Consider the following 14,867-nt stretch of genomic DNA (forward strand, 5'->3'; position numbering starts at 1 on the left):
TTATTTATGATCGTAGCATTTGTTTGTTATGTGACTAATAAATGACATTGTGTTGTGGTAAAGCCATAAAGAAGATTATTTATGATCGTAGCATTTGTTTGTTATGTGACTAATAAATGACATTGTGTTGTGGTAAAGCCATAAAGAAGATTATTTATGATCGCAGCATTTGTTTGTTATGTGACTAATAAATGACATTGTGTTGTGGTAAAGCCTCAAAGAAGAAACGAAATGCTTATAAAAATATATACCATTAGATGTCTAACTTTATACATTGTTTGTACTGATGGACAAATGTTTGTAAAGATATGTGTCACTAGATGTCTAACTTTATGCCTTCTTTGTATTGATGGGAATATTTTCCTCCTTATTCCAGCCAAACCTTTCGTTGGAGACGAACTGAGGTAAGTTTATATATTGGTATGATTTCCAGAAATATTATTTCTATTGACCATAGGCAAGACATGGCTTAGTGTTTAGCCCTGGAGTCTGAACATGGGATTCATGGGTTGCGTCACGTTGCTGCATAAACGTACTCCGAACTTTAGGGCTAGGGGTAAGCTATAAGAGCTGTGGTCAAATCCTACTATTCGGTCAGACGCGAGTAGTCGAAGAGTTGGGGGTGGATGCTCTTGAATAGCTGCTTCCCAGATCAAAATAAAGGACAGTTATGCACACATAACTTTTGTGTAGGTTTGCACTAAACTTCTAAAAGAACCGAAAGTTGCTGACCATAAATAAATAATTAGTTTTATCCAAATAAGAAACATTTAGTAAACATTAAACCTATTGAATCTAACAGGAAGAACATTGTTTTCATTTAACTTGGGTTAGAGTTGTTTATTAATTAGCGCGCCGGACTGTGAATCCTAGAATTAATGGTTCATGCCGCGTTCGGTAATAACGCATTACATAAAGACTATATGTGCATAGGTATTTCTAATTTTGAACCGATAGACTAGAAGAAAGGAAACTAGTCAACACCACTCACCGCGAAATCTTTGTCTAGTCTTGTCTATTCGAATAATGAGATTTGACCGTCAAAAAGTGCGGAGCGAGTTTTTTGCTGCAACAACCATAGAATCACGAATTCACAGCCCAAGCACGATAACCACCAGACCACACTCGGACCAATGTTTTAATGCTATTTATATCCTGCATGGTGTATATTTTAAGGGACTATATATTAATTTAATTTTTAAACACTGAGTAGAGAGTAGATGTTCTATAAGGATTGATTGTAAAGTAGGTTTATCACGATAGTTACTAAAATCTATACAATAAAAAACTTAATAACACAAGCGTTTCAGAGTGTCCTTTTCAGTAAGCTCAAATTAATCGGCCTGGCATGGCGCTTGACTCTCCATTTGTGGGTCTCAGGATGGAAAGCTGAACAGTCTCACCCTTTTAGCCGTAGGGGCGTTACAATATGACGGTCAATCTCGTTATTTGTTGATACAAGGTAGCCCAAGAGATGGCGGTGGGTAGTGCTAACTAGCTGCTTCTTCAGCTTCAAAATTAGGAACGGTTAACGCAGATAACTTTCGAGTAAGTTTGCGTGAAATTACACACACGTAATCAATTGAAACAACACATGATTATCGATTTATAAATCTTGGCAAACAAAGAAAATGCTACAAAATCACAACAGCGACAATTATTCGATAAATTGTAAACATTTATACCTGCCCGGAATGATGAACGGATCGTTATTTTGATTTAATGTTCCAAACCTCAATTAAGTCTAAGGGTGAATTTAAAGTGGAGTGATCCTGTAATAAGTTACACCAGAAAATTTAGTGATCAGTCAAATAGAAATGTCGCGCTATTCCAGACTTTAAAACATCTGTGTTCAGCTACTCTGACCCCAATACGTCGAGAGGCTTGACCTAGATGTAGCTGCGAACAGTGTTTACATGATAGCCTGTTTGTTAACTACCCTTTCCCTATTCCAATTCATATGGCAAAGAATGTATTTCGAAACCTAATAAGTGGTTTCAATGCCACTTGTATCTTCAATATTTAAGTTGCTGCAATACAACCAGAAACTCCTGTCTTATTCCTGTATGACTAGAAGATTTAGGAAAGCTAATTAGTTGTATGTTTGGTAAACCTGTTTTACTCCCATATGACTAGGACATCCAAGAAAGATAAATGTTTGTCTGTTTTTTTGCTAATTCAACATTAATATGTTTGAGTGAAGTTTCAATTAAATCTACTTTTCAATCAAATTTCCTGCGGTGATGACGAACAGATCTTCGATGTATTGTTTTCATATCCTACCGATACTGGCAAACCATGTCTGTCCTACGAACTTGTATACAGTGTGATTTCTAACACGAGAGATTAGTGGCACCTGAACTGAAATGTAGTAGCTAAGTTACATATTGCTTAGATAAATATAGTACAGTCCGCTCCTTAAGCTTGCGATATGTACTAAACAACTTATTAACCGAGTCTGTCGTGGATCAGAGGTAAGCTTGGGGACGTATAACGCCCATATTTCTGGTACGATCTCTAAGGAGGGTACAACGCAGAATACCCATTGTAAGGCTTTATGCTTAACCATGAACGAACAGATTTATAACCATTTACGTAACAAAACCAACCGGTACAAATATAACTAACACCATAACATAATCTGCCAGTATTTTCACTGTTTAAATAACACCACAACATAAAACAACAGCAACATGCCAGAATACATGTGTGTTGTGTATATAACATCAGGACATCAAATGACACTATATATCTCTATCTTCAGTGTGTTGTGTATATAACATCAGAACATCAAATGTCTCTGATATGTCTCTATCTTTAGTGTGTTGTGTATACAACATCAGAACATCAAATGACACTAATATGTCTCTGTCTTCGGTGTGTTATATATATAACATCAGAACATCAAACGACACTAACACTTCAGTGTGTTATGTATATAACATCAGGACATCAAATGACACTAATATGTCAGTATGTTCAGTGTAACAACCTGATAGGAAATGGATACAGAGAAGCCATTGGTATCATATGGTGGATCTAAAATATACTGATGAAATCGGAATTCCTCTGTGCGGAGAATTTATGATGAAAACAATAAACTTAAATGGCGTATCAGAATCATGTAATTTGAAGAGATCTGAGGACAGGGCATGTGACCTAAACTTTTAGGTTTTAAATGTCTAAGCAGAACGAAAGTACTTTCCCTGCCTGATCTAAGATCAGTTTCAACTGAGATAATGCTCCCTTTAGTTATCCACATACTTACCCATGTCTAACACATAATAAATAATTATTGCAGTTGTGTATTTATTGCGCTTTTGTGTTTGCCAATATGTATAAAACCATTTTCCTTTGAACTCACTGAATATGGATACAATTGGCTTCCAAAGAATTTGAGGTGGAACTTTTACTGTAAAGATATTAATTAATAGTGCTTAATATAAGAGATTTGAAAAGTTCATTAGCTGGTTGAATCAATTATGTATGATATTATATATGACTATAAACAATGAGTACAGAACAAATGCATGCAAACATCGGCTAGGAGAAATATAACACAAAATTATTGTACTACGGTGTTATTTAGTTTATACACGGTTTCGATTCGTAAGTAAGTGTTGTACTTACAATTAAAAAATAATGAGAATAATGTCAGATAACCGCTGAAACGACGTGACTTCACTATAATTCCTAAATTATTCACTGTTTAATTGATGCTTAGGTAATGTTGGTTTTACAAAAGTAAATATCTGATCATATCTTGATAATACAAAAGGTCAAAACCTTTATTTTTTTTACCAAGAAAGTTCTCATGACTGAACTCAACAGTAAGCTTGAGTGCTTAAAACTCTAAAACTTCTGGCTTGTTCTCTGCAGTGGGCACAACACCAACAGCCCTTTGTGTAGCTCTGGTCTTAAAAAACAAATAAACAAATCCACCTTTAAAAAATACCAAACACTATTAATCTTATATGAGAAATATGAATTTCAAGTAATGTTTTTGTTGTTTTTTTTTCTGGATAAAATTAGTTGATTTTATGTTTTTCTTCTCATTGGGTACTTTTATGTTGAAGGTATTTAAGGTACTTTCACGTTTATTTGATCTAGAGAGGAAAGCGGAACTTTAAAAACTAGAGTCGAAGACTATAGGCCACTTTCAACTATAGAAGATGAGAGAGGACCGGATATTATACCAGGTTAGGAAATATTTATATTTATTATTATTTCAATATATCAAAGTAAAATGGAAATGTCAGGTGTGATCGGACTTGCACCACTGCCTGATTATTGAATTCGACGGTCAGTTTTATTGTAAACCTATTACTATGTTTTCAAAGAATTGTCGTCCAGTGTTGTCTGTTCAATAATTTTTGTTATCACAATTTGCACGGTTTCAACGCTACAATGTCTACCTTTATACAGATATAATATACAAGTATTTGCTTAAAATAAACCCGTTTATATAGTATTTGAACTAGTAAAAACGGGAACACTCAGAAGTTTATCAGTTACATGTTAAAATGATTTTTGATATGAATAACATATTCCACTTTCATAGTGGTATATCTATCTCTCAACTGTAGCTCAGGATTGTACCTTCATTTGTTAGATATGCATACATAAATCTACACCATCTTTATGCTCAGTTTTCTGGTGTTCTTTCTTTTGATGTGGAAATTAATTCATTTACCTCATTTTTTTCGCTTCAGCTGGTTTTTTACTTAAGTTTATTCCATTTTCTAATTCACGAGTACACATATATTTTTGAGCTTAGTGCTAAGTTACCCAATCATTATCTCCAAGAGAGCGGACAATTTAAAAATCAATTAAGTTATTAAACTCACTGGTAACAAATACCTTCATTAAACATTCTCCGCTAGACAGTTACCAAGCGCTAGTCCTATAGTAGTAAATGCGACCATTTCTTCATAAATAGTTAAAATAGTAATTAGAAGGATTAGGCATCTAAATATTAACAATACTGTGGTATTCAGACACACTGAATACCAACACGTAAGTTAAATGGAATCTGCTATAAGCGGCATATTCGGGAAATGTTAAACAGAGAATAAATAGCGCTGGGATAGCAAAGAAAAAGGAGCTACTAACATAGGGGAATAAATAAAATGTTACCCAAAGTTATAATTGCTGGAGCCTTTAACAAGGCTGGTCGTTTTCTGTATTCTTTCAAAACCCAACTGGCTGCTGAAATAGAGAGGATTATACACTTTTGCATAAAAAGGAAAATAAAAATCGGATTATTGTTTTATGGACCTGTTAAGCCAGAAATGAACGTCCTATGACGGCATCACGCAATTCTACAATCATTTTTGTACTTTCAACACAAATAAACCTCCAACTTGTACTAATTTGTAAAAGTCTCTGTACCACCCCTTAATTTCTGTACAATCCGCACGCCAGAGGAGCAATAATCCAGAAGTAGGATTAAATAAGTATAAGCTCTATTAAAACAACTGTTTTAGTATGTAACTTTTGTCGATGATAGCATATTATAAAGGTAACGATAACATTAACTACGAGCAAGAAAACACTTGCACATAAAAAATTATATCTGAATATACCTAAATAAAAATATGTTTTTTCCTAGTTATAGAATGGTAACATTTAGTAATTCTTTCAACTGCGACATGTTATGTTGAAAATAATGACATTATCTGCTACTAGATGACAAAGGATAAAAACGCGACATAGGAATATTTTCTCACCTCAGAAGATTAACTCTTTCTCTGCGACATTTATAAATAGACAACACTCTCAATACCTCATTTATTTTAATATAAAAATAAAGAATATAGTTCAGTGTCTTGTGTGATTTACATCACAAAAAGGCGTATAATATTTTTAAATATATATTTCGTTACTGGCCCTCTACAAGAAAGATAAAACAAGATAAACAAAATATTGGGAATTTTAAAAAAAAACCTGCAAATAGGATCGTATAAAACGTAAGGAAGCAAGGCTCCTTGTTGTTTCCTACAATTACATTTGATGGGGTCAAAATAAGGATTTGTTGTTTGAGTAAATAATGTCTACAGTATCTCCAGCTTTGTGTAACGATCCCTATCTGCAAGGTTTTTAAACTCTTAATTTTATATTTATCTTGTTTGTTGGCTTTTTTATTCTCAACTGTGGATAAAGGATTACTTGATATGGTAGATAACTTTATATATTGTAATGATAATAAACGTAGCTAGTAGTTAACTGATACGGTTCATGATGATTTACTGTAGCTATTGACCATTTGGTCGCGTTAGTTCGAGATGTAAAACGTTAAGCTGCAGCTTTAGATTGTCCACAAAATTCGTTTGTGAACATAGTGAGCATTAATAGTTTCTGTATAACTGGATTCTCTCTATATATATAATGCATAGCAATGAATAAATATAAAGCACAACCCCGACTGAGCGCGTATAAATGTTTTAAGTAGAAAAGTAACCTTTTTAAATAAAACATATACGTCTAAAACTTCACTTTAAATAAACCTTCATGTCTTTTAAAGTAATTGTTCTACGAATGTGTGTATTGGTTTTTTTACGCCTTCACTTCATACATAATATACAGGATGGCTTCCTAAAGACACTGATTGTATAGTGTACAAAGCATTAAGTTTCTACATATTACAGTCACATAATATTAATCTATTATAGGTTGTTAATTCCTGATTCACTTTTTTAAAGGAACGTCATATATTTATAAGAAAGCTAATATCAAGGGGTAATGATAACATCGTTTACACTAGAATAGTGTTTAACAAATCCACTTTTCAATATCCCTACTACCTGCGCAGTACCTTATTTAGTATTCTACAAAAGGTTTGGGTGCAATATACCAAGTCGGTTTTGTTGTAGGCTGGCAAAAGAATAGTAAAAATATTCTTAAGAATAATACTTATAAATAGGCCGTTTTTAGTGGATTTTTTTCCCTTGTAAGTGTAACAATGCTTGATTTGTTGTGCATTTATATATGTGTACAGCCTTAGTATTCAGTAGTAAAGGTTTTAGAGTGATGTTTGAAGTGAATATTTACTGTTTAGGGTGCTATTATGGTTCTTTTAGGATTTTGTGCAATTCCTTACGATCCCTATTATGAACCACCATCAGTTTTATTGCGATATAAAGTCACACAAATCACTAACCTATAGGTCGTGCTCCACCGGCATAATAATTGCTATTTTATAAATAGCTGATAAAAATAGCGTTTTACTGAGGCTTTTTGTTACATATCCAGCCCACCTGATGAACTCTGGTATTGAACGAAAGGGCTCGTCGAAAGAGAAGTGAAACACACATTCTGTGCAGTCTAGATACTATTATATTATTTTTACTGAAAAGTCGTCATTGGCTACTATAGAAAGATTTGTGGGAAAATATTATCACTCTTACTGTGATGTAATTACAAATCTGTTGACCATGTTTTACCCGCAGAAGGCGTAATACACCATAAAAACCACATGTTTTAACATTTTATTGCGTATATAAACTTGAAACTGGTAAACATTTCGAAATTTGATGGGAAATAAAAATTTTTTCATGGATGTACAAATTTGCAGACTCTTATTTCAACAATGCCCTGCAAATAGTGTTAAAAAGCGTAGAATCATTACTCCTTAACTCTTCCAGCTGTTATACAATACGAAAAACACATTAAAACGTCTTCTACAACCAATTGGTGCGTAGTTATAAATGTTAATAGTAAAAACCTTCAACACTTCATCTCTATGACTGATTTCTTTATTAAATAATTATTCCACCTGTCTTCTACAGCCAATACGACTATGGTTTGTTCCATAATTATTCCACTTTTCTCTACAGCCAATGGAAATCTGGTGGAACTACGTAGTGTTATCGAGAGTGAAACATTTTCAATGGGTGACACCGTCAGATGGACGAGTCCCTTAGCTGAACTTAGCCCACAAATTCAACCACTTGGTGAAGGTGGTCAAGGCTTAGATATGGTGAGTTTACATTACCATTTGTCAGTAAATAAATCATTTGTAAATAACGTTTAAAAATCTGCATAATATATTTACACAATGGAAAACGGATCATTCAGCGATAAGCCAAACACAAACCTGTTATACCTTATAGGCGTTTTGGAAGTTAAAAGGAAGGCGCCAAAAACATTAAACATTCTACATAAACATATACATACCCCTTTATACTTCGTGTTGTGAAAGTGAAATATATCATCCGAAAAGTTTGAAAATTCTAGAATGAAAACTGTTAAGCTATTTTTTGTTTGTTTGTTTATAAATAAGCACAAAGCTACACAATGGGTTATCTGTGCTCTGCCCACCACGTATATCGAAACCAGGATTCTAGCGTTGTAAGTCCGCAGACATACCGCTGTTCCACTGGGGGGCATTTGTTTTGGAGGGTTATATAAAAACTTTAAGAGGAAAAACAAAACTATGAAATTGCATACGGCTTTATAATAGATACGCATATTCCAAATTCATCTGTAATAAATAGAAACCTGTTTTCGATACTCATGGTGGTCAGAGCACAGATGTCCCTTGTATAGCTTTGTGCATAATTAAAAACAAACAAACACATCTGTAATAAATAGAAACCTGGTTTTGATGCTCATGGTAGTCAGAGCACAGATATCCCTTGTATAGCTTTGTGCATAATTAAAAACAAATAAACAAACACATCTGTAATAAATATAATCCAACTTAAGTATTATTTTTTATTTGGGGAACGACGTAAATGTAACTTGTTCTTGAAAGTTAGAAGCCCAATATGAAAGACAAACTGTAGAAGTCAATTGTATTTAACTAAACTGAAAGAAATACCTAATGTCATTAATTAATATACAACAAAGTAAAACTTTTGAGATTAGAAGAATCCATTGAACTAAAAGTCTGGTATCTTCACTATTAACGACATTTTTGGCTATAACCTACTGATATCTCTCTCAATAGGTTTTGCTAGCTTAGGATACTGAGGTTAGTTCTAAATATCTCTACTAAACCAACATTTGAAAATGCTCTTCGTAAGTTTAAAATTAATAATAATAAAATAACAACAATAGCCAAAAACAGTATAAGCACTATAATCAATAACATTAATAAAATTAACTTTAAATAAAAATATAGTATTTTATTTCTCGTTGTATATACAACAATCTGCGTTAGGTCCCGAGATCCACGCGCCTTACCACTACAAAAAACCTGAACATAATTATTAGTGTTCGCGTACATTATTTGCAGCAGTGCATATACAAAAACAGTAATAAGAGTAAAGTATTAAAAGGCTAAAAATTCACAAACAAAAGCTTACTAGCAGCCTCTCTGGAAAGGTATATTGACATTCTGTCACCTATCCCATAGAAAAAAGCTCCAGTTTAGATAGGTTTCCACTGTTGTTCTATATATCTCTTTAATAATATCCTATTTAAATATCCTCTTATGTATCCGTTTTTCTTTTTAAGCACATTAAATTAAATGCGTGCTGCGAAGTAATTATATAGCAATCTTCGCCAGTTAGTTTAATGCTTGGTATTCTCCTACCTAAAGCCTTGTATGATCTGATCACTGCCTGGAAAGTTTAAGATTTATTGAGAGTTTTATTTATCGCTGTTCTTTGTGATTGATCTTTATACCTCCCAGGAGCCCCCACGATGTTCCCAGTCACGGGAAACATTCAGTCCGCAATCCCAATGTTCTGCACTACAAGAAATTCCTCAAGAAATTGGGTTAAGGGTGAGGATGCTACCTTCGTCACCAGTTCTTAGAAGGACTATTCCTGGTCGATCTGAGGAACTACCAGTAGCAGAAGGGAGAACCACTAATGTATGATTTATTGAAATTGGTGAAGTACGTACTTGTTCCTCAAAATGTAACTATTTAGTGGATCTAATGTTGTTCATCATTCTGATTTAGAAGTCCCGAACCTTACCGCTGATAAAAAGGAACATTTCTTTGTAAGAGATAAAAATTATTCTTTATAAATATTGAAAACTCCAATCTGAAAAGAATGAATCATTCGAATGCCAATCAACTTAGATCAACTACTTAAATTTTACATTTGCGATTGTTTCTTTAATACTCTATTAAGGCACTTAAACAAAAGTTTTATACAAGTTTATTGTAGTTTTGAAGTTATTATTGATCTTTATACAAAACACTTCTGAGTATTAGAGATACTTACTGACATATTTGTCACAACTAGGCATCAATATGAAAGCACCATTGAAAACTACGCACAAAATCGTAAAAATAACTTAGTGTGTTTCGTTTTATGCTACTCCTTCAAACAAAATGTATTTTTTTCTTTTACTTTTTCAGAAATGCGATCTTTAGTTTGCTTTCTATTGACTTCAAAACCATTTTCGACGAGGAAGAATCAAGACACAGAAGTGTGCTTTTGTAACCAACAGCTTGCTGAGCTAAATGAAGTTACCGAGTAGAGAATGTTCAAACCATTATGGGACCAAACAACCGAAGCATTAGAAAATTCTAATCATCTATGCTTTGTCTGTAACATGATAAAAGAAAAAGAAATCGCACCAAAGTGACACATTCATTTATTGTAGGTAGAAAAACACAATCCACTACGTATGAATACGTTCGTGTTTGATACGGTTTGTAGACGGATAATTCTTTTTGTTACAGCTTTATCACCAGTGGCACTTTACCACTTCAGAAACTACGCGACTATGTTATAATATATTCACCGCTTCTTCGTCGGATCGATCTTGTGGTATTACTTATCGTTAGATGTACAGTAATTTCATAAGAAGCAAGCAGAAGAATAAGTTACTGCAGTTAATGAATCATTCAACCTGCTAAGACAGCCACTAGACCAACTTCAACCAGTGCCCTTCCAGTACCAGAGAAGCCTCTCTAAAAGTGTTAACTTTTCGATTTGTTAGTTTGTAAGTCACTTCAAGCTAGATGCGTATTACATATTAGGTTCTTGTACATGCCTGCGATCTGAGATGATCAAAAATGAAAATAACAAAATGTTTGAAACTACTGTGGAAATTTCCACATTAGGTTCAATTTAAACCAATCATTTCTTCCATACAATATGTATGTTTAGGTTTTTAATAGTAACTCTAAACGTTCCATAATGAAAAAATAAACAAACGTTTTCCCCTGCAAAGCTGTATTATATTAGTGTATCATTACTGTTGTTTCTGTTCAAGTCCAAGACAAATATATTTTCACTGTAACTTGTAGATTCCATATCAATTATACTACAATTATAAAAGCATCTCTAGGATACAATGTTAGTGAATGTAAATAATATAGTGGAATAAGAGCGGGTTTTTCACTATAAACACACACAGAGAGGTAAAAAACATAGTGTATTGAAAAGAATGATAATGTTTTAATACTCTTTTCACCAAAGATTCGGTATGTGTATCCAGAAAAATTAGTACGCAGTAGTATTTGAACTAGTATTTAGTTTACCATGTACGAAATACTTATAGTTACAAAACATAAATAACTCTTAGATGAAACTGTATTTACACGTGGCATGTATTGGTCAGGAGCAATGTTTCAACCAGTATTTAGTCTCGTTTTGTCTCATTATAGTTGCTCTCAGCGTCATGTGTTAAGTAAACTAATAGCAATTAAAACTTTGTACTGAACTGTTATGTTCAGCATGCACAATTCAATTAGTATTAAACGTTCAGAACATAGGTAATCGCACAGAGTGACGTCCACAAATTGTAATGAGTGGTTTATTCCAAGTGATCACTACTCTCCAGTCGATTAAGGAACTAATAACAGTCTCACTACACTACTTTAGCGGCTTTGCCATGAACGCAGTCAGGTAACTGATTTTTTTTCTAATTTGGTTTGATAACGCACATACATTTCCAAGTTTTTGTTTTTACGCCAAATCCTATAAACGTCTACAGTGTGCCCTAAGAGTAGCATCCAAGTAAATATTAGTGGATAATATAAAAAAAAAATTCTAAATATCGTATTATACTAGTACTTCAGTTTACAGTATAATGAATATTTTTTTTTAAATAAATAAATCTGTATTGTTAAGCTAGACTACATGTTTGTATGGTTTTGTCGACAATCAAGCTTGGTAAATGTATGTCTGATATAAAATCAGATAAGAAATTTCGAAATACCAGAAAATAAGGTTGAAATTTGTCAATCACAATTCACTGATATCTTTATAACATTCTGTGGATTAAATGCGATCACTTAAACTTTGGGTACCTAATATTAATCGGTGTGATGTTGTCTCAAAGCCGATTACAGACATAAAGACGCATTTAAAATTCTTGCTGCAACATCAAATAACTATTATATACATACATTGAAATATATCTGCGTGATTTGTTGTTTGTTACTGAGCGAAAAGTTATACATTAAATATATCTGCGTGATTTGTTGTTTGTTACTGAGCGAAAAGTTACACATTAAATATATCTACGTGATTTGTTGTTTGTTACTGAGCGAAAAGTTACACATTAAATATATCTACGTGATTTGTTGTTTGTTACTGAGCGAAAAGTTACACAATGTACTATCTGTGCTTTGGTCACTGTCGGTATTGAACCTCAATTTTTTTTGCATGATTCTTTCGGAATTTTTGGAAAAAGACATTTGCTGTACATTGTGCATTAAAAAATTTAGCAAATTACTATATAAACATAAAATAACTGTGTTGTAATTTCAATACATAATCCTGGGAAGTATATTCTGTGCTTCTGAAATATGTGGATACTGTACATCAAACTTGTTATTAAAACACTAATATTGTAAACATTGGTTTACTTATCAAATCTAATTTATGTGCACAACTTTGCTGTGTAAATCTTTTGTAGTATTAGAAGTGCTTGAATTCAAATATTTATTGTAATTCTTAATTTTATATTTTGTTTTTATTAGATATAATGTAGCATAGTGGTTTTTATTTTGAAGTAAAGTGTGTTTTATGTTTGAATATGGATAATAATATTACTTGCTGTAACTAGAGTTACACGTATCTTCAAAGTTTTATTTGATTTTACAGAAATTTTACCGTGATTTTATCTTCGAGAACCACTTAAAATTAAACCAAATGTGATAAAAGTTTACGCTTAAGTTGTCTGGCAATATCAGTTACAAAATCGCCACGATAACATATTCTAACACAATAAAACGAATGCTAACGAAACACTTTCATTTAATTATAAACCATTTCGAAAATTAATTACCGTAAAAAGTCAGAGAGAAGGAATAATGTTTTACGCAAACCCATGAATACCTCTCAGTAAGTAGACAAAACAATAAAATTAAACTACCACTGGTACAACAGGTAAATATCATTATCTAATATCGGTTCCATTAGAGTCCACCATTAACTAGAATTCTTTACAGTTGTAAGCCTAGCGATAGTATAGATCAAATGGATTACTAACATTAATTTGATTGTATTCTGTTTCGACCAATAATACGATTTCTATTTAGGTTGATAGGATGTTATACGTATTACTTTAAAACGATATCAACTTTTAATTACAAACCTTCACACACGGGTAACGTCTCTTAGAGATAAATCTGCCGATTGGTTTGATTTTGTCAATGTAGTCGGGTATTTTGATAGACAAATATATTTCTTAACTCGTCCACGATATTAAGGTATCGACGTTGTTCTGTTTGCAGAGAGCTTTTTGGTTGCTTTAGAATATCACATGATAATTTTTCAGGTAGCTGTTCACAATATATTGATCAATAATTAAATCTAAGTGAACATTGTTACCGTTGCGTATAAAAAAACAACACTCTTCTGAAGGTTCAGATATTGTTTATCTTCTTACGGAGTATGTGGTGAAAACGTTTTTTTATATTAAATTTGTTAATCGTTTTACATTTTTATCAATTAATTTGACATAAAAAAGTAAATAATGTATTTCCAAGATCTTTACCACACCATTTGCACCGTTTAATGGTAAAACCGGTTTAAGAAATCTAGTTTCTATTAATATATTTCTTTGAATAATATGAAAATGTATAAATGGTATATCTGTACGTTTTAAATGGAAATAAATATTTGTTGTTTCAGAGTTTATATTTTTATTGATTTGAAGAATATAAAACCATTCAATTATAATAGTGTAATATATATAATATTAATAAAAATGACCGTGTAACTAAATAATACAGTTTTATTTATTTAGTAGTGTAACTTTATTTGTTTATTGTTAAGTACAAAGCTAAACAGTGAACTATCTGTTCCTCTAACCACTAAGGGAATCGAAACCCGAGTTTCAACGTTATATATAAGCCTTCAGACTTACTGCTTAGCTTAGCGATGGTGTTAGAGTAAAATCTCAGTCAACTAAAATATTATAAACAATAAATATTCACTTATAGCAGCATAATGAATACTTAAGAATAATAAAAAAGGGTCATGCTACTAAATTTAATTAAATGTTCTTCTATGGCATATAGACTGAAACTGAAATATTGCTGTATTTTCAGTTTCAGACCATGGAACAGTTTCAGACCATGGAACATACAGCAGTATTTCAGTTTCAGACCATGGAACATACAGCAGTATATCAGTTTCAGACTATGGAACATACAGCAGTATTTCAGTTTCAGACTATGGAACATACAGCAGTAATGGAACATACAGCAGTATTTCTATCAGTTTCAGACTATGGAACATACAGCAGTATTTCACTTTCAGACAATGGAAAATACAGCAGTATTTCAGTTTTAGACCATGGAACATACAGCAGTATATCAGTTTCAGACTATGGAACATACAACAGTATTTCACTTTCAGACTATGGAACATACAGCAGTATTTCAGTTTTAGACCATGGAATATACAGCAGTATTTCAGTTTCAGACCATGGAACATACAGCAGTATTT

At 32.6% G+C, this 14,867-nt stretch overlaps 1 protein-coding gene across 1 annotated transcript in view; it reads left to right on the forward strand.

The window, feature by feature from the left end:
* The window catches only part of LOC106456855 (protein turtle-like), a 140,833-nt gene extending 127,998 nt beyond the window's left edge, over positions 1-12,835 (forward strand). Inside the window, exons 10-14 of the mRNA XM_022382639.1 lie at positions 377-404; positions 4,111-4,199; positions 7,836-7,978; positions 9,638-9,844; positions 10,316-12,835. Of these exons, the coding sequence (XP_022238347.1) occupies positions 377-404; positions 4,111-4,199; positions 7,836-7,978; positions 9,638-9,826 (449 nt within the window). The 3' untranslated portion in view covers positions 9,827-9,844; positions 10,316-12,835. The remainder of the gene's footprint in view (positions 1-376; positions 405-4,110; positions 4,200-7,835; positions 7,979-9,637; positions 9,845-10,315) is intronic.
* Positions 12,836-14,867: the final 2,032 nt, after the last annotated feature.

The sequence above is a fragment of the Limulus polyphemus genome, unplaced genomic scaffold (assembly GCF_000517525.1).
Source record: "Limulus polyphemus unplaced genomic scaffold, Limulus_polyphemus-2.1.2 Scaffold265, whole genome shotgun sequence".
NCBI lineage: Eukaryota > Metazoa > Arthropoda > Merostomata > Xiphosura > Limulidae > Limulus > Limulus polyphemus.